We start from the raw sequence: 26541 nt of genomic DNA, 5'->3' as shown, positions 1-26541 counted from the left end.
ACAACTTGAACACTTCTCATCAATGGTCAATGCTTCAAAAGAAAAGTAGCCTTTCTTGTTGTTGCTGACCTCAGAATCACTAAATGGTTCAGTTGGGAAGGGACCTTTCAAGGTCATCTGGTCCCACCCCCTGCTCAAGCCAGGCCGCCTACAACCTGGTCCACCTACAACCCAGGACTGTGTCCAGGCCACTCTCCATTCAGGGACACACCACAACCTCTCTGGCCAACCTATGTCAGTTTTCAGCCACCCTCAGAGTAAAAAAGTGTCTCCTGATGTTCAGAGGCAACACCTTCTGTCTTTCAGTTTGTGCTCATGGCCTCTTGTCCTGCCACTGGGCACCACTGAAGAGTTTCGCTCTTCTTGTAGCCTCCCTTCAGGTATTTACACGCATTAATTGGATCCTAACCAAGAAGTCTTTTCTCCAGGCCAAACAGTACCAGAGCTCTCAGCCTTTCCTCCCAGGACAGAAGGTCTGGTCCCTTTATCCTCTTTGTGCCCCTTTGGTAGATTCTCCTCAGTATGTCCCTGTCCTCCTTGTACTGATGCTGCTGAGATGTTGACTTGGAAGGACTTGAGGAATGCCAGCTCTCAGGGCCTGCCTTGTGTCTCAAGCACAGTCATACCTGTATTGGGTATAGACAGTTCCCAGTTTGAAGTGGAACTGTCCAAAGCTCACAAAGCTTTTCAAACCTGTGCTGTCCACATCTACATCCTGTCTGACAGCAGTTGGGTGGCCAGTTAGCCACAGCCATTGCTTTATCACAATTTTCATCTTGTACTCTCACTATTCACCTTTTTTGCCTTGTGCTGTCACCATCCTGCTGCCTCTGCCCTGAAGGGAGCTCCTCAGAGCAGCACGAATCCTCCCAATTCCTGCATCAGGGGTAACCACACCCTTTTGCATTGGCAACAATTAGAGTATACCCCTGAACTTTGTGATTAATCACCTTTTCCATTAGCAGGTGTTCTTGAGACATTCTCCATCAGGTTAGAAATTGAAAGCTGCTGCAGTTCCGCTGCTCTCCATTCCGTTGTAAATTTGGTTATCTTAGCAGCTGGAGATAGAGGTAGCAGCTTCATATTTCTTGTCTTCTGAATATAGCCTCAGGCTTCCTGTTTCACAGCCCTGTTGTTCAACAGCCTGATCGAAACATCCTTTTGTGCACACTCCTTGCTTTGGCATGGAGGCAAGCAGATCAGAAATTTCTGCAGCTGATGAGAGCGAGGAAGTAACATATACTTCTGTCAGATTCTCTCAGACTCCTCCTCCAAGGCCCAAAACTCCACAGGAGAAAAGAGTGAGGAAAGATGGATCAGGTAGGACAACCAAAAATTTTACTTTGAGTGAAAGCAAGATTTAACAGAAACACTCTGAACTGGCAACTGTTTCTGAGTGCCAGCTTAGAGACCTGTTGCTTTGGTTCTAAAATTACTGTGGATATTTTGATGTGATTAAAGCTGACGAGTGACGAGTTAGAGACCCAGCATTTTTCCCCTCCCTCTCACCGAACTCCTTCAGTGTCTACTCCTGGGCATTCAACCCAGGCATCCTTTTCTTCAAAACTGGTTTTAAGTTGTCTGCTTGTCAGCAGCAAGAGGTTGTGAGCAATAGTTCTTTGAAGGGCAGGCAAGATGCAAATACAGATAAATTAGAGGCACATGCTAATCAGAGATCAGAGACAGAGAAAGCATATGAGATCATCCAGCCTCTCTCCTGTGGGGCTATGCAGAATTCTTTTGTGATTTTTTGCTGTTTTCTGTGTTCTAGTGTTACATACCTCCCAGTGAAAAAATTTTCAGCTTTTGCTGTGAAACAGTTTTTCAGAGCACTTTACTATCAGGAAAATTTTCTTAGTGCTTTCCTTGAACTTTTACTTTTCTTATTTCCTCTCCATTACCCCTGATTAGACTTGCAGATGTCGCACCAAACAATTCCTCTGACAGCTTAGTGTAGAAATACCACCTTCAAAGGGTCAAACTTTGCATTAGTGATCCTTCTTTGTAAGAATTTCTTTCATGCAAAAAGGTGGAGGTGTTGGAACTAGATGAGCTTTAGGGTTCTTTCCAGCTCAGATAATTCTATGATTCTATGAAATGCCAGTGAGCTTTAGATGAGTTCTGTTGTGTTGGCTGCAACACTAATGGTTGACTTCAAATTTACAGACGTGTTACAGCAAAGGTGATTCTCACTGTGGGATACAAGATTTCTATACCCTGATCAGAATAATTTTGTATACCTAAGGTGTTTACTACTGTCTGGTCACTTGTTTCACTAAGGAAACAAAGCCAGCACAGAAACTCCCCAGTTCCTATCTGGTACTCACACTCCATCTGTTTGGAGGGCAGTCTTTCTTTTGCATATGTTTTCACCAGAAATTATGTTTTCTGTTGCATCAGAAAACACAGTAACATCCTTTCATTCCCTGCCATTCCTGTTCACCCCCACCCTGTTGAAAGGGGATTAACCAATGCCCTCTTTAGATGTTTGCATTTTTCTTTTTAACATCTCTCCACATTCTTTTATGGAACCTCATCTTTTTGAGCTATGGTCAGACAACTGAAAATAAGAAAGCTGATACTTGAACACACTTCTTGTGCATATTATTTGATTATTTCTCAGCTTTCTTCAGCATGAAAGAGATCCCTAAGGAACTCACTTTAAGTACCTTTCTTTTGAAGGTCTTTATGTTCAACTCTGTTCCTGCCTCCATCACTTCTGAGAGATGTGCTGTCAGGTATTTTTCCCTTGCTGACTTTGTAGGCACAGTATCACGGGTGTGTAGATCAGTCCTCTGGTCAAACCAACAAATTTTGGTGCTACTCCTCAAAAATGAAAAGTTTCCCTGGTTGTTTCTTCTGTTTGGCTTCCAGAGAGCCTTAGATATGCGGCACTACCAGAATGTCAGTACAGCAGTCACTTAGCCTGTGTAGTGTGCTTGTAGTAACAGCAATAACCAGGTCTGTGCCACAGCCAGGAACAGAATCCTTGTATCTCAATTTCTCCTCCTTGGCTCTGGGTAGTCATGCTGCTCCCATACTGAGGTAGGCAGGAGATGAAGGGAGCTGTTTGGGACAGTGCCATGATATTCTTCAGATTGTCCTAAAGAGTTGAATTGTAAAATGGTAACAGCTTTCAGTTTTTGAACTGAATCTGGACTCACAAACCTAAAAATATTGGGTCATACTGCTTGCAAGTGAATGGAGAGTATCAGAGTCATTTCTCCAGAGCACCGAGAGACTTGGGGTGTTTTGTAAACAGAAAGTGATAACATTGGATATTTACATTAAATGTCCACCAATCCACTTACCCTCTTCAACAGACTCTTCCACAGTTCATCAGACAACTACATGGAAATATTTCTGGATGCTCCATTCAGATTTTCCTCCTGTTTCAAACTCATCTTAGGTACTTCTCCCATCCACTTCTGCAAGAGCTTCACATGTAGTTCGGGGACTGAGGTTCACACAGAAACCACTGAACTTGTTTTAAAAAGTGTGAACTTCAGCGGCTCCTTTTGCAGCTGGTAAAAATCCTGATTTGTGAAATACTTTATTCCACTTATCTGGATTGATCTCTGCAGTTCGAGTGAAGCTTAAATTCACCTCAAACACTTCCTGTTTTCCCACTTCACTTTGTATTTTTTTTTTCATTCCAAAATTATCTAATGCCATATTTTTTTCATTTTTATGAACTTTAGTGACTCTCCCACTGCTGGGCTTGTGGAGGTGCCCTGGGATTTTGTTTTGATGATGAATCATTCCCTTTTTTCTGCAGTTGGTTTGAAACAATAGAGAGTGAACTGCTCTGTTCATTGCCAGGTGATGACATTTAAGGATTAACTGTTTCAAACACTGCCATCCTGGTTGCCTTGTCTTGGCAGTTTTCCCTAAAATCTGAGTGATCAGAAAGATGCAGGAGACAGCTACTTTGGAGAGGCAAGAAAGGACAGAAAAGAAAAGTACAGATGTGATCTCAGAACCAGGAGTTATATTTCATCAGATGTTTATCCACTTTTGCCAAGTTTTCGGTTGTAATCTGCCGAGAAAAATCTCCACCCTACCCCTTAACCTTGGGCTGATTTAATTCTCTTGAGGCCTAATCTGATGACAAAACCCAAGCTGCCAGGGATACAAACAAGAAGAATAGAGAGCAGAGTCAAATTTAAGTTCCAGACCCAGTCCAAGTCCTTCAGTTCTCCTGCTTTCCCTTTGTGTGAAGCTGAGGAGTAGGGTGTAACTGAAAAGCCTTTCTGTATTTTGTCTCTGAAAATGTTATGTAATGATGATTTTAAAAAATAAGAAATGATACTATTTTTAAATTATGTTTGGGAGAGCTAGAAGATCCTACAAGCTTCAGGAAACGTGAGAAAACCTCTATCTTAGAAAAGATCTTTATACCAGAAGAATGATGCTTACAACAATGCTCCCTCATGATCTTCCTTGTTACCTTAGAAACTTCTTCTAGGTAAAACCACAGGCCTAAGTGTGTCTCTACAGATGAGAAACTGGCCTTAACAAGTGAGCCTGCAAACTGCTCAAGATCAAAATAAATTGATTTTTATTTATTTAGTGATCTGGTCTACTTTCTGTATTTGGACAAAGCTTCCAATGTGTAAAGAATGTGTTCTTGTTTTTAAGTGGATTCCCTTAAAACCTTCTGTTTTAGCACTGGCTTTCTTTGTTTTTCTCACAATATTCTTCATATGTGATCTGCATTTGTTTTCAACCTCGCCCAAGAGATCAAATACGTTTCTTTGTGTCTCGTGACATGGTGAAGAGAGAAGCACCTCAAATTTCATAAGATCCATGAGGATTTTGTTGCTAGATTTGGGTAGAAGGCTCTGGAACATCACAAGATCAGGATGTGGTACATAAGTTAGCTGCATATTTACTGCTTCTTAGAAAGTGCTGTTGTCTCAGCAGCTGCTCTACTGAGATTAATAAAAAAAGCAAACCAAACTCCCCTGGAGCTCATCCATACCAGTAAGTGTCATCCTCTCTTCTGTCTGGGAGAGAAGAGATTTTAGTGCTGAAATTTCAAATATTTTATGCAAACTGAATGCCTCTTGGGTCAAACACAGCTCCAGGAGATGGCAGTGGAAAAGCAACATGTAGCCTGGAGGTGAACACGTTGTGCTGTACATAAGCAGACCTCTACAGGCCAGTCCTGACCAGCCCTTTGAAAGCAAGCTGTGCTGGGCTACAGTGGAAGTTGCCCCAAGGACTCACCCTCTGCCACTGGCAGCCAGTGAACAGCAAACAGTGGTGGTGAAAGTGTGAGAGATGTCCCAAGGTCTTCAAGGCTGGCTCACCCATCCTACCGCCCCACCATGGATGATGAAAATGTAGAACTGCCTTGGGAGTATCCTGGGAAGATGTAACATGCCCATGTGTCTAAGCCTGTGAGCAGGATGCTGAGATTAAACCTGTTGTTATTGCTGGGAGAGCTGGGGGAAAGATCTTATGATTTCTTTTTACATGTAAGCTGGAACATGGTGGCTGTAGCTATGCAGCTCTCTGGTTGTCACCCCAAGCTTCAATTCTGAGGCAGGAGTGGATTTGTTGGGAGGCTCCTGCCAGCAGGAGGTGTCACATAGTGCCTCGGTGGCTCCAGCTCACTTGTGGTAGGTGCTTCCTCTGCTGGGCTCAGCCACCACAGAGGCTGGACCAGCAGGCTCTGTGGCCAGGCAGGGGCTGCGCTATGGCTGATGTAGAGAAAGGTACCCCCTGGGAAGCTCAGACAGGAACTGGTGGCCCCAAACCCAGCTGAAATGGGGCCCTGGGTTGATGGGGAGGCCCCAGTTTGGCTGGGCAAGGACAGTGATGTCTACTATGAGCAGAGTGTATACAGGCACGATGCTCTAAATAGTGCAGTTCCTTGTGGAAATGCCCAGGACACAAGCAAACTATGTAAAACCACAGTCAGTTTTCATGTGGCTTCTGTTCACGGTGGTTTCTTTTCTCTTTTACAGCTCCCCGTCTGTGGTCAGCAGTTCTGAAGGGCTTGGCCATAGGTTTTGGCACACTGAGCATCTCCCTGGCAATTGCTTTGATTTGGAAGATGAGTAAGTGCACAAAGGGCTGCTGAACATGAGCAACCAACAGCAAGGGAGCAGCGACACATCTAACCACAGAAACTCCATCGTATGGAGTTAAAACCAGGAGCTCTTCTAGGTTTCTACCAGCCTTATGTACCCACTGCCTGTCCAGAATATTTTGAAGAATAAATTCCTCATGCAGACTCCAGGAAACCATTTCAGATCCTGTGGCAAAGAACAGTTAAATATATTGAAAAGTCTTTGTAGATTTGCCTGGTAAATGTAGTGGCAAACTATAGAACAAATAGGTCTGTAATATATTTGCAGGCATGCAGATGGTGCAAGACTATGTGGAGGAGCTTCCTGTTAGTTGCTTAAAATCCATCCACCCAAGCTGAGAAGTGATCACACCATACCCACAGAGCGTGATCTGTTTTCAGATAGCCAGCTGGGTATCTGAAATGGGTATCTAGATACCCATTATTGGGTTTGTGAGAGGTTTAGTGGAAACCTGGGGGTGAGGTGAGTGTGTGCATGCTTGCCACCAGCATCTGAGAACATGGGACTATTGTAAGATTTTGAAATTACACTATTATTTTCAGAATCTTGTCCTGATTTGAGTTTTCTGCATTTCAGCTATTCAAATGAGTTGTTTCTCAGTAGGTCCTTGCTGACAAGTGTTTCTGTTGGTTAATGGTAGAGAAGAAGATGAGTATTTTGACTTCTTTGCAGGTGACTGCCACCCACACTGCCCCCAAGAGTGGGTGGCCTACAGAGGGAGCTGCTACTCCTTCTCCACGGAGAAGAAGGACTGGAATTCCAGCCAGGAATCCTGCAGGGCACAGGGAGCTCACCTCCTGGTGATCAATGATACCTTGGAGATGGTAATGGTTTTCTTTGGCTTTGAGGATCTCCCATTTCCTTGCAGATACCCAAGTGACTGGCATACAAGCAGTGCTGTCACTGCAGCAATATTTTGGTTTTAAAGGAGAGGAGGGCTTTATGACTGTGGTGTTACACATCACAAAGTTTGCAGGAAGCAGAGAAGCAAAGGGGAGAACGGAGAGATGAGGGTCACTGTCAGGTCACACTCAGAATACCCTGTGAAGGATGGTAGGAGACAGCCTTCTCCACTGTTCCTCTCCACCTCCTCTCCTATTCCCAATAAGACTGATATGAATGATTACAGTGGCACTGAGCAGTCATTGTATTCGTTGCCTACAAACTGATATGTCCCCCCTCTCAAGGAGTGCTTCCTTTGCAAAAGCAACACTTGTCCTCCCTGTGAGCGCTCCGGCTCCTCCTGCTCAGTGACCCATGCCATTCCCTGGGTTCATGCTTAGATATTTCTTTCTCAGTCTCTTTTCAATTCTTACTTCCTCCCTCTGCCGAAATACCTCAGCTGTGCTGGTGGAATAAGGAACCATGTGTTCCACTGCAGGTGCTCCCTGGGGGCAGGGGCACCTATTGTCCCTAGAGAAAGGGGCAGTGCTGATTACTGGGGCGCTGAGGCACATCTGCTTAAGTAGAGCAGAAACCTTGATCCGGTTTTGCTCAAGCCAGGGCTTATTAGCTCAGGTCCAATGAACGTGGACAGCTTCCAGGCCGTGGACAGAAGTTGCATTGTGTGATGTCCTCTGGAGGATTACAAAGCCAGGTCTCTGCTTGACTGGGAGTATGTACCAGGCTCTCAGATTTGCTTAGACAAATCCTGTCTCCTTGAGAAATAGGCATCTTCCCCAGATTACCCATTTCTTCGGCATGAAGAAAAGCTTCCTGCTCCCGCTGCTTTCTTACCACCATCTCAGCTACTAGGTTACCCATTATCCCTGCTCAGGGATAGGGTTAGGGTTGGATTAGGGTTAGGGTTTAGACTCACCCATCTAAACAAGACTTTTCTAGTTATCCATGTCTTGTACTGCAAAGGCTGTGATTGCTCAACCTCCAAGTGCTAGGGAAACATAGTCATCTCCAAACCACCAGCGACACTCCAGTGATTCCTCAAGCTGCTCCTATTCCCACAACTTTACCAAGCCTGCTTTGTTAATGCTTCTCTCTGAAGATGTCTTCTCTGAAGCTTTGTTTATGGCAGCAGGAGATAAGGATGGAGCCCAGCCATACCCCTGAAAGGTTGCTGTTCTTTGGTTGCAAAGGTGGACAAGACAAACTTACGTTTCCTGGCTTTGTCTTTTTTATGGAGAGGAGGGTTGGGGATGGGGAATTTACTTCAGGGCTGAATTTCTGTTGCAGGCTTCACCTTTTAACAATAATCAGAGATTGAAAGTTAGCTAAAAGGAAATGAACATTGAAAACACATAGGGCGAAAATGTGTATGAAATTTAAAAAGCTTTCATACTGGGCTTGTTACACATATCTGTCGGTGCCTGCGCTTCCTGCCCTATCCTGCCCTGATTTTACCTTTAATTGTCAATACTTCTTATTAGCTTGCTAGTTAGCTGTATAGTAGGGTGTTGATATTAATATTAATAACATATCTTCCTACATAAAGCTCTGTGCAGGAAATTCCAGGAGATTGGAGTGCAGTTCATAGAATCATATAATCACAGAATATGCAGAGTAGGAAGGGACCCATCAGGATCATCCAATCTGACTCCTGGCCCTGTCATTAGAAGGTGTGGGGAAGCAGTATTGTTAGTCACTTAAGGAACAGTGAGGTGAGGGGATGTATCTTGCTCTCTGTTCTCTTTACTTATCTCAATTTTCAAGCTGGCTTTCATTAGTCACTTTGTAATTCATCATAATTTCTAGGATCTGTTCAAGCGTATTCAAGCAGAATATTTCTGGATTGGACTGAGGAACAGTACAAGCTCTGGTTGGATTTGGGAGGATGGCTCTGTATTAAGTGATACCAGGTGAGTTTCATTCTGTTTTAAAAACAATAGTGCTTATTCAGATTGCCTGGTGTTCCAGAACAGCCAGAGTGCCTCCTCCAGATGTCAGGAGCTTTCTTCCTGGGCAGATTTTCTTCTTGCTGTCACCGTACTGCACTAAGCTCAATGATGTTTACTTTTCACTGCCCTGTACCTTGTAAAGGCATGTACCTGTCAAAAGCAGGTCAAGTATTAGTATCTCACTCTCTGCTTCCCTCCAGCTGCTCAGACCAAGGACTTTATTTACCTGTACCAGCACACAGATGCTTGGTCAGAAAGACATATGGCTTTACTGGCTTTAGCCACCTTGCACCCATTCTGTAGAATGCTGGTGTCACTGGGTGCAAGAACCCAGCCCTTTCCTGCCCTACTGGTGCCAACCTAAGTCAGAACTTTAATTTTATCTCAGTCTTTATTTGGACAAAAGTCAGTGTTTTCCACCAGGGAAAACATTTTTTTATCTGGTGACTTTGCCTGGCCCTTTCCTTTTTATGGCAGTTAAGGCAATGACTTAGTTTCTAAAGCCTCTCCAGCAAGCAAAACTTGCCCAAGATCTCACTGTCAACAGGTCAGTACTCTGAGCACTTGGCTTAGTTCCCTGAATAAATCCAGCTTTCTGTTCCTACAAACTCTTTGAAGGCAGTGATCATTCCATGAGACTTTCATTCAAATACCACTGCCACTCACATGCTGGTGGCTATCATCTGCCACTGCAGGGAATTTTGTCTGAGTTTGGGTCTGATTTGGGTTCTGTGATGGCAAAATTACTTAGCTCTGGCAGGTAGATAGGTTCTTTTTGTACATTTTATTTTCTAACAGCTGCCTTTTGGAGGTCAGGTTGTTTCTCTTCCTCTGGGCTACACCCTTCAAAAGCAGATGTTTTAAATTTCTTGTCTCCAGGAGACAATCTCAGTATTTTCTTTCATTCTCACTACTGTTCCATGTCTCTTGCAGGGTCCACTCTAACAGCCCTGTGCAAAATTGTGCTGTCCTGACAAAAGATCAGTTTCATGCCTCCAGCTGTGAAGTTTTGTTTCAGTGGATCTGTGAGAAAACATTTAGATAAATCCCATGTGCTTTTTCATCTCACAACGACCTCATCAGCAGTATGAGTTGATCATTGCCCTGCAAACTGAAGCCTCATACAGGACCAAGGACTTACCTTTTCCATACCCTCACTAAAGTGTTTTACAAAGACAGGTTTGTTGTCCAATTGCTCTCAGTATAGATTTATTCTCAGTCCACAAGTGTTGGATTACTGCTCTTTGTGACCAGATGAGACCTGGGACATATTCCCTGGCCTACTCTTTCCCTTATTTATCCAATAAAGGCAAATAAAAGCTTTGTCACAACAGGTGTCTTCAGACCTCTGAGGGGGACCTAGTCATTTTCCCTCACTTCTAGGTATCAGATTTCATTTCCATTCCCTGCAACTCCATTGTCTGATATCAGAAGGACCAGGAAAGGAGGCCTGCTGTTCATTGACAGAAACATATAAACATATTTCTCCTAGTGGCAGCTTCTCCTTTTGCATGCCAGTGGTATGAGTGGGAGAGAAGAGAGTGAAATTTACAGACCTGCAGCTTCTGTAAATCCAGCAGTGAAAATAAATCTCGGACTGCACTGAACCAAAAGTGTGTACCTGTGCCACTTCTTCTCTCTGTTGGAAGGAATTAGGCAGGTTTAAGCAAGCTAGTCGAGAAACTGGACTTCTGGAGTCAAAGGAATACAGCTAATTCTGTGTAATTATATAATCCACCAGGAACCTGTTTTCCTCCCCATCTGTGCATTTTCTTACTGCAGATAGAGGAAGAAGTGGACAAACCCTTAATGCAATGATCTTCCAGTTCAAATAGAGCAGAGACAGGCTCAGAGTTTGAATGCCATAAACCCACAGTGAATATTTGGGAACACTGTCTTCAGTTCTGGGCTGCTCAGTACAAGAGAGACATGGCCATACTGACTGGAGAGTCCAACACAGGGCCACAAATATGACAAAAGGACTGGAGCATCTCCCCTCTGTGGAGAGGCTGAGACAGCTGGGATGGATTATTCTAAAGCAGAGAAAGCAGAGGAGAGATCTTATTCCTACAATCATAGGAGCACAATAACCAGCTTCAACATTTCAATTCAGATTACATATATTTGCTTAATATTTTTCTTATAATTGCAGGAAATCCTTGCCAGTGGCATTATCTTCCACCTGCTTAACAGGATGCTACACGTGAAGGTATCAAGGTGGATAAAGACAAAATTACAGACCTTAGCACACTTAGCTAAGTGGATGTCTACTGAGCCTCATCTAGAGTTCACTGAGATGAGAGTCTCAGGTGAGAATGTGTTACAGCAAGGAGGAGTCTGCTTTTTCCTAACCATGACTGCAACAGCCAGACCTGGGGGAACTGCAGTGTGGTGGGAAGTCAAAACAGAATTTTCGTCTTGGGTTGTTTAAGTTTCTTTGGGTGAGTCATTTTATCTGTGCCGGAGTCCATTCAGATACCAAAAGATAGTTGTTTCTGACCTCTGGAAAGTTGCCAGACACTATGAAATAATGCTGAACACTTTGCTTGCTTTGTCAAAATGGTGGTGGCATCTGTAGAAGGGCACTTACCAGTTACCTTACCAGAGAATACCACTGAAGAAAGAGCTTCTCATATTATCATATGTAGGTGAGATGAGAATGTCTCTGAGCTTGCCTACTTTACCTTGCCTGAATGGATTGAAAACATTTTTCTTCACTTTTTTGCTACAGAGCACATTTTTGACCAAGCTCCTAATGATCACGAGCAGGCTTGGGAGCTGTGAGAGCTGTTTGGCTGTTTGACAAAAAGGGTAGATCTCTGTAGAGATCCTTCTGCCATGTGCAGTTTTGCATCTTGTCCTGTCGGGTTGGTGTTCCATCACTCCAGCTCCTGACCTTTACCACTGTAAATTGTCATCTTCTAAAAGGCTTTGACCAGCCCATATGTATAAATCCTCTCCTCTGTGGGTGAGGCAGAGTTTCCTGGATTATGTTTCTTTTGGGCAAGCAAAGCCATCTTTAGTATCAGATGCTGAAGGAAGAGCACAAATCTGGGCTGTCTTTTGTGCAGTCCCCAAGGAAATTGCACATGCACTACTATCCTCTTTTTTCCTATGCAGGTCACTGCAGGGCAGAATGAGGTCGGTAATGAAGGTTTGTAATTGCACTGCACTTGGATTTCTTAACTCCAGAGTTACTCAGCCTAACAAAATTTTGATGATTATATGAGGAGAAGGGTAGGACAGACAAAAAATGATTTTATCCTGCACACTTTTTAATCTGAAAATTATGCTTTACATCCTCTAACACAGATCTCCATTCTTTGGAGTTTGCATTAGAACTATAAATAAGACAGATATTCTACTGCCACTTGCAAGGGTAATAATTACCAGAGCTATTGATCCTCCTGCTGCAGCCCAAGTAAAGGCAGTGGTCTAAAGACTCCATTTCCCTCTCTGGTACAATATGGCCCATCACAGTGCATTACATGAATATGCACTTAATTAAATCAGGATGATTCCATCAAACAGCAATAATTTGATCAAGATGTATCAATAACTTCATCTGGAACCAGAACCAGTAGAAGGAAAGTAAGACCCAGGCCACATATGTTCTGCTGTGTGAGGGTAGCTGCTGCTCTGGGCACTTGGTTAATGTGTTACATGCTGTTAATGGGTTGAACTTTTGGCAGCTTCCCGTCATGTCACTGTCCCTGTTTCTGTCAGGGTGAAGGCCAGATCATTTCAGTTGACTTGATTTTCCAGGCATTTTGTGGCCTCTTTTCCTGGCATTAGCTTTGATGGGACCAGGAACAGGGAGCAAAAGGGAACAGTGTGGGTGGAAAGGGAAGGTTTTTTTAATTTCCATTCCCTGTTTTCACAACCTGTTAATGGGAGTTAGACACACCAGGTTTCTTTCCCAATTCCTAACTCAATCTCCTGCTCCCAGTTTGAAGGAAATCAAACAGCTCCTGTGCTTCCAGCAATCCCCATGACCAGTGCCATGTCCAGCTCCATGCAGAGAGTCATGTCCAGCTCCATGCAGAGAGCCCTGCCAGAAATGGAAGCCTTCACCTCATGCTCTGCCATTAGCCCTTCTTTCCTTAGCTAGAGCCTTTCCTCTTCCATTGCCTCTGTCCTGCCCCAGCAGAGACAGAGCTCTGGCCTGCCAGGAACCCTCCCCTCCCTCTCCCCCCCAGCCCTGGCCTTCTGCCCAGATTGGAGCTGCTAGTCCCAGCTCCTCCTTGCTGCCTCTCCCTGTTTCCGGATGGGCCCTGGCCCCCAGCCCTTATCTCCTCCAGCCCCTGGGCTGTTTGCAGAGGAGAGTATAAAGGGGCTGACTGGGAGAGCAGAGGGGGAGTAAAAGCAGCACTGGACCACACTGAGTGCCTGCTTGACTCACCACGTACCATGGGGATGAACGGGCTGCTTGTCAAATCGAGCATCTTCCTCCTCCTCTTCTTCCTTCCAGGAGACACCTCACCCATCACAGAGCCGTAAGCTATGCTGGGGGGTCTCTGGGCAGGCAGGAGACCTTGGCTGTATTCCTGTGTCTATTCTCTGTCCCTTGTCTTCTATCTAACTTCTTTTATCCAGGAATAAAGATACCAGGGCTGGGTAAAGTGCCTTCTAAAAATGGGAACTCTAGTGCTTGAGAGAGATGGAAAACAAGCTGTTAAACTGAGATATCAGTAAAACTTCAGGGGATTGACAGGATTTCAACAAAGTTTTATGCACAAAATTAGTCCTTTTGAAAGACAACTTTTCATAAATGTTTGTGCAATGAGGTCTTCTTAAGAGACAAACTGTTTTGAAAGGACAATGAAAGGTTTAATTTTGGGTTGACTGTCCTACTCCCAGTTGAAATGCCCAGGAGCTGGGAGTGGCTTTTTAAAAATGATAATGAGAAGAAAATTAACAAATAGCTCATCTGGCGTGCTTGGAAATTGCTTTATTTTTTAATTCACGTTTTTCAGTTCAGCCAATGGAATGAAAATTCCCTTCTCACGCAGGGTAATGTGACACTGTAAGACTGTGACTGTCCAGGTTTGTGAGGGTATAGTGTCCTGCTTCCCTTCTTCACCCCCTTTTGCCCTGTTGGTATGTGAAGGGCATTTGTGTTGTGTGCATGGGTGTATATGTGTGGTAGGAGCAGCACATGAAGCGTCCTGACGTCCCAAAGACTTTCTCCTTTGGCTTTTTTGCAATGTCTTTTCCTCCCCTGCAAAGCACAGAGCACCTCACCCATCACAGAGCCCATCACAAGGGGCGCAGGGGAATTTCTGAGCAAGGCTGTGCTGTAGTGCTTTCATCAAATGCAGGGGAAACAGACAGTGGGATCTGAGGGGCCAGAGCTTGATCCCTGCAGACCAGCTGTTGGACAAAAAGGTGCCAGAGCTTCTGCCATTGCTGAAGGGAATGCTTTGCCTTAGTGCTGAGGTATTGAGGGCTCCTCTCCCATCTGCTCTTTGCTCTGAGTGTGCCCAGTGGAGGCCAGTCCTGTCCACCAAAATGGGAGCATGGTTAGTGTTAGGTGGATCTGGCTTGATTCCCAGATGCAGTGCTGGGCACCGGGACACCACCGGCAAGTTGCCACCCTGGAAAGGAAGGAGACTGCCCAGGGCTGAGCAGGGATCCCCTGTCGGGCTGAGACAGAGAGCCTTGCTTCCCTGAAAACCTGAAACTTGTTTGTGTTTTTGCTTAAGATCTGGCACCACGCTGTGGCGGTTTTGAATCTCTGCGAGGAGTGAGAGTAACGCAACAGATTCTTCACAGTGTGTAGTCAATGGAATTTTTTCACTGGGTACTGGCATTTGTGTGGCTCCTGAATGCTTCTAACAGTGTCTAGCAAAAGTGACAATTGAGTTCCCCCCCGCCTTTATTCAGGATCCCAGGAAGAAGTGCTGCTGTTGTGTCAGAACTTAGAAAAACATATCCTTTCCAGATGTTTGTGTGTAGGAATTCCACTGGTATTTTACATTTGAGACCTCTGCTTTCCCCTGCTGCTACAGACATGCTGGAAATGTTGTTACACACTTAGAAACTGCACCCTTCTCCCTGTGCAGCCAAAGCTGTAGTCATCCGATTGGTTTCTTTGTTCTTTCTACACAGCTCCTGTTACCTGTTCCTGCTCCTCTGACCTATCATCCTCCCTTGTTCCTAGGCAGTACCTGGTGCTGGTGCCCCATCTGATCCACACGGATTCTCAAGAGAAAGTCTGCATTCAGCTGACCCACCTGAACGAGTCTGTGTCTCTGAGTGCCACAGTCGAGGATCTGTGGGGGAACAGGAGCTTGATTGATGACGTGGTGTCAGAGAAAGACGTGTTCACCTGCATCCCTTTCTCTGTGAGTATCTCATCCTCGTGGGATGATCCTTTGTGCCAGGCATAAAATGTAAAGGCACTGAGAAGTAATGACCAGAGTAACACTATGTAGATATTCACTTACCTCTTGATTAAAGGTGTGTTCATGTCCATCTTCAACACCCTCTCACTGCTGAGATCTCCTTAATAAGCTAAATGACTGTGGGATGCTGAATCCCAGAAAGTCACCCCCTTTCTAGAACAGGAGAAGAAAGTGGGTTTAGTATATTGACACTCCTGATGGCTGTTTGGTGAAATGGCTTTCCACATCATCCTTCAACATCCTCAATTTGTCACTTCAGTGCCTTCAAATTGTGGTAGAGCTTTTGGACCTCAGATACTTTCCACCTGGTGTATACTGAATTAATGTAAGAACATGGAACTGTGATTGCCTGTATCTGAAAAAAACCCAGCAGAGGAGGAAATTTATAATTTAATGTAATTGAAAGCCCCAGGGACTATAATGAGTTGTATGTAACTAGGAAAACCTGATCATTTAGCTCAGAGCCTAGATTATGCTCTGAGCTAAATGATCAGGTTTTCCTAGTTACATACAACCTAGATTATGTCTTTGGCCTGAAGAGTGAGGAATTGGTCTTCAGGACACTGAAAAGGTTGGCATTTTTGTCTTGGTTTGTCAGATGTAGGCTGATGGCTGACTTAGTCACTTGTGAAAGAGAGGTATAGATGTCTTGGCATGTCTGGTTTGGAAAAGGAAATGTTCTGCGAGGACTAGGCACATAACCTGAAGGAGAAGACAGACTATTCCATTCTGCTTGTGAATGTCAAAAGGAAAAGGATGGAAAGGTTTGATCAGGGCAGTAAGAATTTTTTAAAAATTGGGTGCTAGAGCTAGGAGTTCCTTTGCTGCTCAATACTGGCACAATCACTGCACAGCAGGAGGAGTGGGTAGGAATATATGTATGGGACAAATAAAAATCAGTCTCTTGTTCCTGATTATTGTTCCTCTCACCTCTGTGTTGGATCCATCAGGATTATATTAGACCTCTTATTTCAGGAAGGCCATTTCACTTCAGGAAACCTTCAAAGGTGGTCTGTTACACAGTTTCCTTCTTACTTTCCAGCTTCCAAAGCCAAGAGTCCCATTACCCTTCGTGTTTCTCAATGTGACAGTGAGGGGGGCCACGCTGCAGTTCAGCAGCCGCAATGTACTGGCGGTCCAGAACTCCGAGAGCTTGGTCTTCATCCAGACAGACAAACCCATCTACAAGCCCGGACAGACAGGTACCAGGAAAGGGGTGGAGATGTGAAACAAACATTGGAAACAAACTTTGTACTAAAACTGTTGGATCATACTGGACAGATATCAGTTACTTTCACGGGGGGGGGGGGGGAGGGGCAGAACTGCAACCTTGTGGCTGAGACTTATGTTTTATTGCTCCATAAAGGGAAAAATTGGGGAATCTTTAGGTGCATGCACATATCTGGGGCACCTGCACACTCTCCCTCTCTCACTGTGGGCTCTGTTGTTGTGGTCCATGCAGTTAGGAGGTCTGCATTAAAACCAGAGAAAGACTGGGTATTTATTCTATAGAGAGCAGTGCCAAAACTCAGACTTAGTCATGAAATAGCTTCCAAAGCAGCAGCTGATTTTGCTCAATGAAGACAGAAAGAATTATGTAAGCTATTTATTTCTTCTGGGACAGTGATCTCCTAAATTTGGCCTGGATAAAAACAAATGTCCTAAAAGAGGTACTGAGTTCTCTCTCCATCCAGAGCCAACACAAACTTCCAGCCAAGTGCTGAAGTAATTTGCTTGCATTCATCCTTCCCAGGAAGCCAGTCTACTTATAACAAAATTAGAAGACCCATGTGAATTCTGGCATAAAAATGCCTCACTGCAAAGTAGACTAAGGCAACTTAAATTTAACTTTGTCCCTGATCAATGAGATTCTGATGCCCGTGATCAGTAAGATGTTCACACTGCTATGGATTTGCTCTTAACATCCTCTTATTCATGTACCCATAGTAGATGGGTAACCTTCTAGCATGACCTAGCATTCTAGTCAATGGAATTTCCTTAGAAGAGAACAACCCTGTTGTCTGTTATACCATTTGTTTTTGCAACTGATTTTTCTGGTTACCGATTGCACTGTGGAACCTCACTCTCTTTCTCCATCAGTCCTGTTCAGAATTGTCTCTCTGGATGAAGAGTTCCGACCTGTGAATGAAATGGTGAGCATGATACTTGTTTTTCAATTTATTTGGCCTTCAGTCAAATGTGGGAAAAGGGAGGAAAAATAGTCTCTGTTGGGGAGAGCTCTCAGTATACTGAGATAACTGTGAAAATTCTGGGTCACCTCAGATCTTTTTAACAGGATCTGTTGTCAAATTTCTGCACAAAGCTGCCTTCTGCATTCCTGGAAAGGTTTGACAAACTGCAAATGGACAGTGCTGGTATAAACAGTGAGCAATCTGCCATTGCCACAGTGTGCACCTGTTCTTATTAGCACTGCAGATCATCCAGAGTTAGTAATTAGTAATTTTGGCTGACTTTTGTGCCTGAGAATAAGGATTGTCCCCGTCTTCTCACACCCAAAGTGCTCTGATGATCCATACCAGCAACTTTTTTCCTTACCCCACTGGATGATTAGCTTTTACCCTGAAATGTGGTCATAGCCCATGTCATTTGACTGTGTTCCTTGCACTCTGTCTAAACATGCTGCTTCCTTTCTTCTTTTCCTAGATTCCTCTGGTGTATATTGAGGTATGTACAAACATTTAATTCACATTCACATCTATTGCACCTCAGCCTGGGCAGAGTAAACAGTTGCCTCAACATGATTCTTGTTTATTTTTTTATTAAGCTGGTCCCTTATGCTAATTCAACTATACAGAATTTTAACTCATGTGGTGGCTACCAGGTACCTGGGCCCAGGTTACAGCTCCCCTGCCATCCTGCTGTGTACTCCCCCCAAAACTCTGCTAGTGCCCTCCACTCCTGGCCTGCAGCCTCCTGAAACACAGGGGCTGTCCCTCCCTTTACTGCTTTGCTAGACCTCATTGCAGACTCCCATTGTTCTCACAATCTCCTTGTGATCTCATTTCCTGTAGGACCCGAAGAAAAATCGTCTGTACCAGTGGACAAATGCAGAGTTAGAGATGGGATTTATACAGCTGTTCTTCAACCTCACCTCTGAACCTATGCAAGGCACCTACACTGTGGTGGCACAGAAGGCCTCTGGGAAGAAAGTTCAGCATTCTTTCTCTGTGGAGGAGTATGGTAACTGTCACTGCAGTTTCAAGTTCCTAACAGCTAGTCCCATGGAACATGAAATCTTAATTGAACAGTGCAGGAGATCTGACCAGGATGCCCAGCGTTGCTGGAAATTTGTTTCTGTGTTCTTTTCCTCCCAAAAATCTTCTCTTTAGGAGGAGAAGACTGAAGCACTTGAGTGACCTATCTCCACTCCTCCCTAAGCCCCAGACCATGGAGTGCAGCTCTTCAGAACGCCCACCTCAGCAAGGCTCCTATCAGGAGGAGCAAAGTGCTTGGATCAGTCTGTGCTGACAGCCACAAGCCTTACTTCCTTTCTGAGGTGTTTTTAGGCCACAACCTCATGTCCAGTTGGCTACATACCTATCAAATGCCACACCATAAGTCTGGGGCTGTCTAGGCTGTCTAGGCTGTAAATTAAATCTTGCATTTTCTGCCCCACAAGCTAAGCCTGTAGCTTGTGTGATGCTGTAGTGCCTTAACCTCCCTTTAATGCTCTCATCACTATGGCACTTTCATCTGCTTAGCTAAAAAAATGGTATCCCAGTACACATCAGCACAGGATAACAACCAGCATATCTTCCCACCCCAGTGAGCCAGCTGCAGCCTTTCTTACATTGTTTGATGTGGCCTGGCTCATGCAGCAGAGAGGTGTCCTGATAGATGAGTCTCAAAGTGCTTTGACCTCTTCCAGTTGCAGACTGTCCTCTGTCCTGTGCCCTGAATCTCTTCTTAGTTCTCCCAAGATGGTCTCCACTTCCCCTCCTGCAACTGGGTGTGGATGAGATATCACCCTGTGATGTATCACTGGAGAAGCCAGGGTGTCTTCCTGTACTGAACATTGATAAGATCTACATGCTCTAAAAATGCAGAGACCAGGCTGCAGTCTGCATATTTGTGGGAAACTGCTACTGATATTTCTCTCTGTTTTAATGTATCCTGCTGCTGTGGGACCGATAACCCATGTGTTACCTATGAAGCTGCTGTATTTTAATAGCTGGTGTAATAGTCTTGTCTTCTTACCTGGCACCATGCTTGACTGAGGGGTTTTCAATTACTTCAGTGGGATGTACAGGTGACAGAAGCCTCTAAAAGCTGACCCTTTAGATGCAAAAGGTTTTTAGGTAATTTGTCAGAACAGCCTCTGAGCACCTTCATGTGACATTCTGATGTTATTCCCTACCACATAGACTGTTTTCTTTTGGTTCTGCTGCAGTGCTGCCAAAATTTGAAGTGACAGTGAAAATGCCCAAGGTGATCAGCATTCTTGATGAGGAGCTGAAGGTGACAGTTTGTGGACTGTGAGTGTCATTCTCTCAATTTCTGCTTGGTTTCAATGTTTTCTTGAGTTGCTGATGAAAGTTCAGTTAGGAGGCTGAGAGATGAGACTTTATTATATTTCTCAATCCTTTTGGGGTCCCAGGATCAAGCAGACTGTATTTACTGTAAGACAAAAGGCAACAGTTTTTGTTTGATGCACCTTGTGTGTAACATATAGAAATGTATTTTTGATCTGTTCTTTTGTGAGAGTGTTTCTTGCATATTTTTTGAGTCATTGAGGATTTCACACCAGGCACAGTGCTAGGGATGAGGGTTTTAGTTCAGTTTACCCAGGAATGATGTTTTAGCTGTATTTTCTGCTTGTTATTGTGGAGAGGAAACCCGAAGGGATGCAGCTGCTCTCTTTCCTTTGGGCCACCTCACTGGATTCTGCCTTGCAGTGTTCCATACACTTTGTAGGGAGAGCCATGGCTTGGGCTGAAGAGTGAGAGTAAAGACCCAGTGCTCATACATACATAAAAGAGTTATGTCACAATTGGGTGCTTGGGTAGATGCTTGCAACATGTTCTCCAGGATGAGGGGGAATCACAACAAAATCAGCATTAGTATGTGGTACCAAACTCCTTTCTGCTTTTTATTTCCTATGATGGCCCTGTGTATCCAGGAGGCAGCTCTAGGGAAGATAGCTGGCATCAATGGGGATGAGCCTGTAATTTTTCTACATCCCTGTTACATTCCTAATGTCTCTGTTTTCCTTTCAATCCTCCCTGCTTGTAGATACACATTTGGGAAGCCTGTTCCCGGCCTCGTGAACTTCCGTGTCTGCCGGAACTATGAGCATGCATCCATGTTCTGTTATGGTGAAGAGTCTAGAGCAGTCTGTGAGGAGTTCTCTGGACAGGTGAGTCAGGATTACTCTGGTGGGAAGAGTGGTTGGAAAAAGTGTTATTGAGCTTGCCTTGTAGGCACAGGCTTGCTCTGAGTACGTACAAACTTAGTGTTAAAGTGTGGTGAGGCACTGGCACAGGTTGCCCAGGGAAGCTGTGGATGCCCCATCCCTGGAAGTGCTCAAGGCCAGGCTGGATGGGGTTTTGAGCAACCTGCTCTATTGGGAGATGGCCCTTCCTATGGCAGGGGAATTGGTGCTTAGATTGCCTTTAAGCCCCATTCCAATCAAAACAGACTCTATGATTCTGTGACAATCCATGTATTTTAAGGAAGGCTGAAGGATGAGAGAAGATTGGGTGCAAGATGAAATGTGAAAGGTAAAAATAAGGGGGAAGGTGTTTAAAGGCTGGAATCTGATGGAGAATTAAGAGATGAAATAACAGAAAAATCAGATGGAGTGTAGAGACTGTAAGAGCAAAGATAGAAAAGCCATGAGCAATGAGAACGGAGTTGGAGTTGGATTACACCGGAGGCAGTGTGTGGGGACAGAAGCTGGTGTTAGAGGAAGGAAAGGAGCAGAAGCCAGGAGAGAGGCTGATGCATTTTGAGCTAGAAGGAAAGTAATATGGGTATAGCAGCCGTAGTAAAGACAGACAGAAAAAAACCTCACTTTTTTCATCTTTTAACTGGCAAGAGTGAAACTGAAAGGTGTTTGGAGCGCAGACAGATGCAACAATACTGGGTTAATTGGCAGAAGTTGGAGTAATAACTTGTGGAAATATGCCAAGAGAAGAAAGCATATGGATGTTCTTGTAGTCCCTGGGCTCTGCTACAGCATGAGCCACATGAGTCTACAGCTACCTCTTCCACTACTCTTGTTACAAATGTCAAAAGAAAATATGAATACTGCGGTGCTAACCTCTGTTCTAGGCACCTCTTCTGTGGAGACTTGCCTTGTACATAAGTTTGCTGAAGAGAGGTGGCAAGCTTTGGAAATACTTTTCCAGCTGTCATCCTCTTTCTACAAATACACAGGCTTTGGTTTATGTATCAGTCATATGGCTTGCACATTTTAAGTAAGCAGCTTTATTTTCCAAAAAACCTGATGCCTGACAAACATTTCTTATGTGGCACATATTGACTAATTCCCTATGCACTCGTACCAAGTGTTGGCAGCTTCAAGTTTCACAAACAAACACAAAAATTGTCTAGTTTGCAAACCCTTTTTCCTCTAATCTTGCTGGAATATGTCAACATGCTTTTTGCCAAGTTATTTATGTCTTTTCTCAGTTTTGATAACAACAACAGAGGTAGGTTGTCTGTGAGGTTGTGGGCTTCTCTTTCAGTTCAGAGCAACACACAGTGATGGATTCATTAAGTTGGAAAAGCGTTGTATAAATGAGAATATAATGGTCTTGTCTGTTTTCCTCCAACAGACAGACATCTACGGCTGCATTTCTGAAGTGGTAAAGACCAAATTATTCCAGCTCAAGAGAAGTGGATATGAGAATAAGCTCCATGTAGTGGCCAAGATTAAAGAGGAGGATACAGGTATGGATCATCTAGGTGAAAGAGCCATGTGATGGGCCCAGGAGAGACCAGCAGAGGGGCCTGCCCAGTAGGAATGAGGCATAAAAGCAGACTCTCTCTCTTCTGGAACCAGCAGAGGGGCCTGCCCAGTAGGAATGAGGCATAAAAGCAGACTCTCTCTCTTCTGGAACCTTAGAGTTTTCCTGCCTCTAGTCCAGGACTATCAAGCAAAGAGTTTGTCCAGCAAAGGAGGGTTGGCCTAGAGTAACAGGAATTCCGGTTAGGCAGAGGCAAATTAGTTCTTCTTGCTTCTTTCTGCAGGAGTGGAGTTGACTGGAACAAGCTTCTCTGAGATCACAACCACCATTAGCAGAGTCACATTTGAGCTTTCAGATACTTACTACAAGCGGGGAGTCCCCTTCTTTGGGCAGGTAGGAAAACCATGAGAATGGAATGCCATGAGTGCCAAGCAATGATGCGACTGAACCTTCTGGTTAGATCTATGCCCCAGCTCTGCAAGGATGCTGGACCTCAGTGCTGCTAATCCCTGTGGGTCTCCTTTCCTTTGAAGGCTCTCAACCTGGGGAACAGCAGCTGAGAGCACAGCCTTCATTCTGTCCTTGTGCTTCTGCCTCTCCAGTCCACTAAAATTCCCCTCCTACAGTCATCTGTTCAATTGGTGGCCCCAGGGGTGTGAGTGCTTGTCATTCTCCACATCCACTCCTCTAATCCAGAGGCAGAGACAAGAAAGAGGCAGAGAAAAAGTATTCAGAAAGTTTGCAGCTGTCTCAGAAAGAGATACATGTAAAGTGCTGCTGAGGCTTCCTTGTCTGACACAGGCTCAATGTCTTTACCTTGGTGTTCTACCAGTCTTGTTCAGGTGGCAGCCATCCCTCTCCTTCTAAACTGAGCTGGTTTTGCTCCTCCAGGTGAAACTAGTGGATGGGTCTAATGCTCCAATTGCCAATGAAACGGTGAGAATTTCTGTTCAAGGAGGACAGGAACAAAACTATACAACAAACGAAGAGGGCATTGCAGAGTTTGCCCTAAACACTTCCTCATTGGCCTTGGAAAATGTTGGAATTAGGGTAAGTCCTTTGGACAGAGAAGATAATGAAGCTCCCCACAGGGCTGGAGGGGAAGCTCTAAAATTTATACTATATATGCAAAAGTACTTAGATTATTTTTCCTGGTTGTTTGTGTGAACTTGGCACCAGTTTGGTGGAAATAGTCATACAGCAGACTGAGGTTGTAGGTCATGATTGCATTTAACTTGTAAATATTTGATTTCTGCTTAGCAATTGCAATACAGGGTTAGAAGGAGCATCAGGAGATCATAATAGTCCATTCTGCTCCAAGAGATCACCAGCCCTATCTTGTCAAGGGTGGATCTGTCTCACATCTGCATATCTCATTTTAATTTAGCATTTCAAGTTGCTAAATACAGCTCCTGTTGGTTTGTGGTTTTTTTTTTTTGTTCATTTGGTTTTGCTTTGTTTTGGTTTGTTGTGGAATTTGTTTGTCTGGGACAAACAGGTGCTGCTGAGCATCTTTTTGTTAGTGGGAAATGCAATTTGTTGTGTAATATGCATATTTTGTAATATCACATCCTGGAGTAGGGGAGAATAATTGTGTCTAGAATTATATTTGCTCTACTCCCTACAAGTCCCTTGTCACACACTAAAACCATTAAGAATTTTCCAGAAGTTACTACTAGATAGTTGAAGTTTTCAGATTTTTGTAGGATAAAGAAAAGTCAAGGGTTCCCAAGTAATGAGAAAGATAAAGAAAAAAGGGCATGTGAGACATATCAAATTCTGAAGTGCCCTTCTAAATGTGAAAGATCTTCCCCTTGCTCTCATTTTTAAGAGGACCTGAACTCTCTCCTCCTAAACTTCTATTCAGTTTAAGTTTTGAATTATTAGTTGGAGATTGCCCTTCTTTTTTATAGCATCTGTAGGTTGATCTTGTCACTGAACTGAGCAGCACTATCCCTTCTTCAGTGCCAATGATAAGGAAAGAAATGAAAATTGTTGTTTTTTCCCTTAAGACTAACTAGAATATTAGAGAGGGCAATTAGTGCAAAAAGCCCTTAAAGTGACACTGATAGTAAGCAAAAATCTGACATGATTCAGCTTGTTTGACACAAACTCCAGCTTCTGTGTGAGTGAGATCATTCCCAATGATTTGCTAAAGATACCACCATCCTGTCTTGCACTTTCCAAACTCATGTGTTGGGGTTTGGTTTTTTTTTTAAATTTTGCTGACTTTTGTATTACTTCAGTACCAAAAAAATACTAAAGCTTTAATATTAGGCCGTGTATTTTTGTCTCCAGTTTGCCCACCTGTGTTTGAGGATCTATGTATGTGTTTTCTCCTTTTCCAGGCAGTTCATAAAAACAACATCTTCTGCTATGATCGTAACTGGGTTGTTCCATCTTACGGAGAGCGTTATCTCCAACTAAAGCGCTTTTACTCTCCCAGTAATAGCTTCCTCAAAATTGAGCCCAAGTCCAAGCCACTAAGCTGTGGCTCCACCACAGACATCTGGGTGCATTATATCCTAACTCCAGCAGCTGTAGGAGAGCAGAAGAAAATCACCTTTTACTACCTGGTAAGTTTGCACCTGCTATACAGTGAGGTTGTCACTGGCAGTTATAGGGGGATTAGAAATAAAAGCTGTGGTTTGTGGCAGCGGTCTTTAAACACTTTCTTGCCATCCTTCACATGTTCTTTAGAAACAAAAAGGAGGGTCTGAGTTGGGAGTAAAAAGTAAGGGTGTCCCTGTACCCTCTGGGTGAGCACAGGGATTCTGCTACAGGGAGGCAGAGAGCTGGGGGTGAGCAGCAGACACAGAGCTCCATTGCTCTCCTTGCAGGGCCCCTCACTTTCAGGTGTGTCTAATGTGAAACCACAATCACAGCAAAGTTTCTCCTTCCATTCAGGTGATGGCCAAGGGAAACATTAAGAAAGGAGGCACTCACATTTTGGATTTGGACCAGGAAAGCGGTGAGTTCCTCTCCCCCACCAAATTTTCACTCTTATGGAGGGCTAGGCAACTGTGGCAGACATACACTCTGCTTCCATGTAAATGCAGGGATTGACATGTGCATGTCCTCTAAGATGTGGGAAAAGTTTGACCTTTATTTTCTCTGCCTTTAGGCTTTTCACAGATTTGCTTTAATCCTCTGTGCCACTATCTTTCTCCTGACACTGCATTTTCTGGGGGTCCAGTGCTTCTCAGAGATACATCTGATAGTCTATTTTTAGAAGCTGAAGCAAAATTTAGCATACTTGTGCACTGGAAAACAGGCCTTTTTAGTCAGACAGGGAGACTTACACATCACTGTGAGCACCAATTTATCCCACTTGGATGCCTGGAATTTCGTAATGGCTAGGATAAAGTTCAGCATAAAGTCAAACATAGAATTCTGCCTGCTCCCAGAGAAAGTTTTTTGCACCTTAACTTTTTGCCATTGTTTTGTTTGCTAGACAATGGTGTCTTCTCACTACAGTTGTCTGTACAAGCTGATATTGCTCCAGTGGCCCAAGTGCTGGTCTACACCACAGTCTCCAGAAAGGAGGTGATTGCTGATTCAGCCAAGTTCTACACAGAATTATGTTTCAACAATAAGGTTAGTGTCCACTTCCTGAGGGAGCAGCCACAAGACTGCAGTGTGTTCAAGCTCACTTATTTGGATTCAGCCTGGTTAAGCTAATTTCTTTAGGTACACTAACACTAACACTGGACAGGCAACATATCAATTGTTGTAGGTAGCTTCACTGCTTACTGGTTTGTGCAAACCTGGAGGAGATCAACTGCTGGAAAAAAAGTGCTAGCAGGGGCTACACTGATAAAACCCCCTTTAGCAACTGGTCAAACTGCTGATTCTGCAGATGGTCCGGGCTAAGAAAAAGACAACAACAGCAAGGTCTTTGCAAGATGATTTTCTCTCCACATACAGTTTCTGGGTGCAGTACAGTGACTGGTCCTAGTTCAAGGACATGCTCCACTGTCTGATCACATCTAGCCCCTATGTGGGATTGCCTCATCACACTCACAATGACCACAAAACCCACAATCACCTTAAAAATTTTATGAGCGATTGTGATGCTTGAAGTTGCTTGGTGCTGATTCCCCTAGCACTGCTGGAAAGGAGCAGTAGCCCAGAGGGAAGTGTGCATGGCTATGGGGACCTTGTGAAGTTAGAACTGAATGCACTCTGCTGGAAGGAGAAGTCCTGTGAGGGTAGGGCATCTGTGACATAGCCTTTCCTGTGCTTGCAG

At 44.2% G+C, this 26541-nt stretch overlaps 3 protein-coding genes across 3 annotated transcripts in view; all 3 read left to right on the top strand.

The window, feature by feature from the left end:
• The window catches only part of PHC1 (polyhomeotic homolog 1), a 289375-nt gene that overhangs the window by 26519 nt on the left and 236315 nt on the right, over positions 1-26541 (top strand). The gene's annotated exons all lie outside the window — the stretch shown is intronic.
• On the top strand, positions 1185-9998 carry KLRG1 (killer cell lectin like receptor G1). Its single transcript, XM_054269975.1, has 6 exons — positions 1185-1301; position 1975; positions 5976-6068; positions 6774-6925; positions 8811-8914; positions 9887-9998. The coding sequence occupies exons 1-6, from the start codon at positions 1185-1187 to the stop codon at positions 9996-9998; spliced, it is 579 nt and encodes a 192-aa protein (XP_054125950.1).
• The window catches only part of LOC128933082 (alpha-2-macroglobulin-like), a 29576-nt gene continuing 16398 nt past the window's right edge, over positions 13364-26541 (top strand). Inside the window, exons 1-14 of the mRNA XM_054269953.1 lie at positions 13364-13449; positions 15117-15300; positions 16403-16562; positions 17461-17513; positions 18025-18045; positions 18393-18561; positions 19772-19856; positions 20614-20737; positions 22161-22275; positions 22576-22685; positions 23184-23342; positions 24641-24868; positions 25200-25263; positions 25747-25889. Coding sequence (XP_054125928.1) covers positions 13364-13449; positions 15117-15300; positions 16403-16562; positions 17461-17513; positions 18025-18045; positions 18393-18561; positions 19772-19856; positions 20614-20737; positions 22161-22275; positions 22576-22685; positions 23184-23342; positions 24641-24868; positions 25200-25263; positions 25747-25889 — 1701 coding nt within the window. The remainder of the gene's footprint in view (positions 13450-15116; positions 15301-16402; positions 16563-17460; positions 17514-18024; positions 18046-18392; positions 18562-19771; positions 19857-20613; positions 20738-22160; positions 22276-22575; positions 22686-23183; positions 23343-24640; positions 24869-25199; positions 25264-25746; positions 25890-26541) is intronic.

This window comes from Melozone crissalis, unplaced genomic scaffold (genome assembly GCF_028551555.1).
Source record: "Melozone crissalis strain CALT ecotype California unplaced genomic scaffold, PUWL_Pcris_2 ptg000008l_1, whole genome shotgun sequence".
Classification (NCBI taxonomy): Eukaryota; Metazoa; Chordata; class Aves; order Passeriformes; family Passerellidae; genus Melozone; species Melozone crissalis.
The sequence above is the reverse complement of the archived record's forward strand: the minus strand, read 5'-3'. Positions and strand labels throughout refer to the sequence as shown.

What these genes read in the sequence shown, in the direction of transcription:
- KLRG1 (XM_054269975.1), top strand. Translation starts at nt 1,185, where the DNA reads ATGGAGGCAAGCAGATCAGAAATTTCTGCAGCTGATGAGAGCGAGGAA. An exon ending in TCAATGATACCTTGGAGATG is followed by an intron (nt 6,926 to 8,810) that starts GTAATGGTTTTC and finishes CATAATTTCTAG; the next exon opens with GATCTGTTCAAGCGTATTCA. An exon ending in TCTGTATTAAGTGATACCAG is followed by an intron (nt 8,915 to 9,886) that starts GTGAGTTTCATT and finishes TGTCTCTTGCAG; the next exon opens with GGTCCACTCTAACAGCCCTG.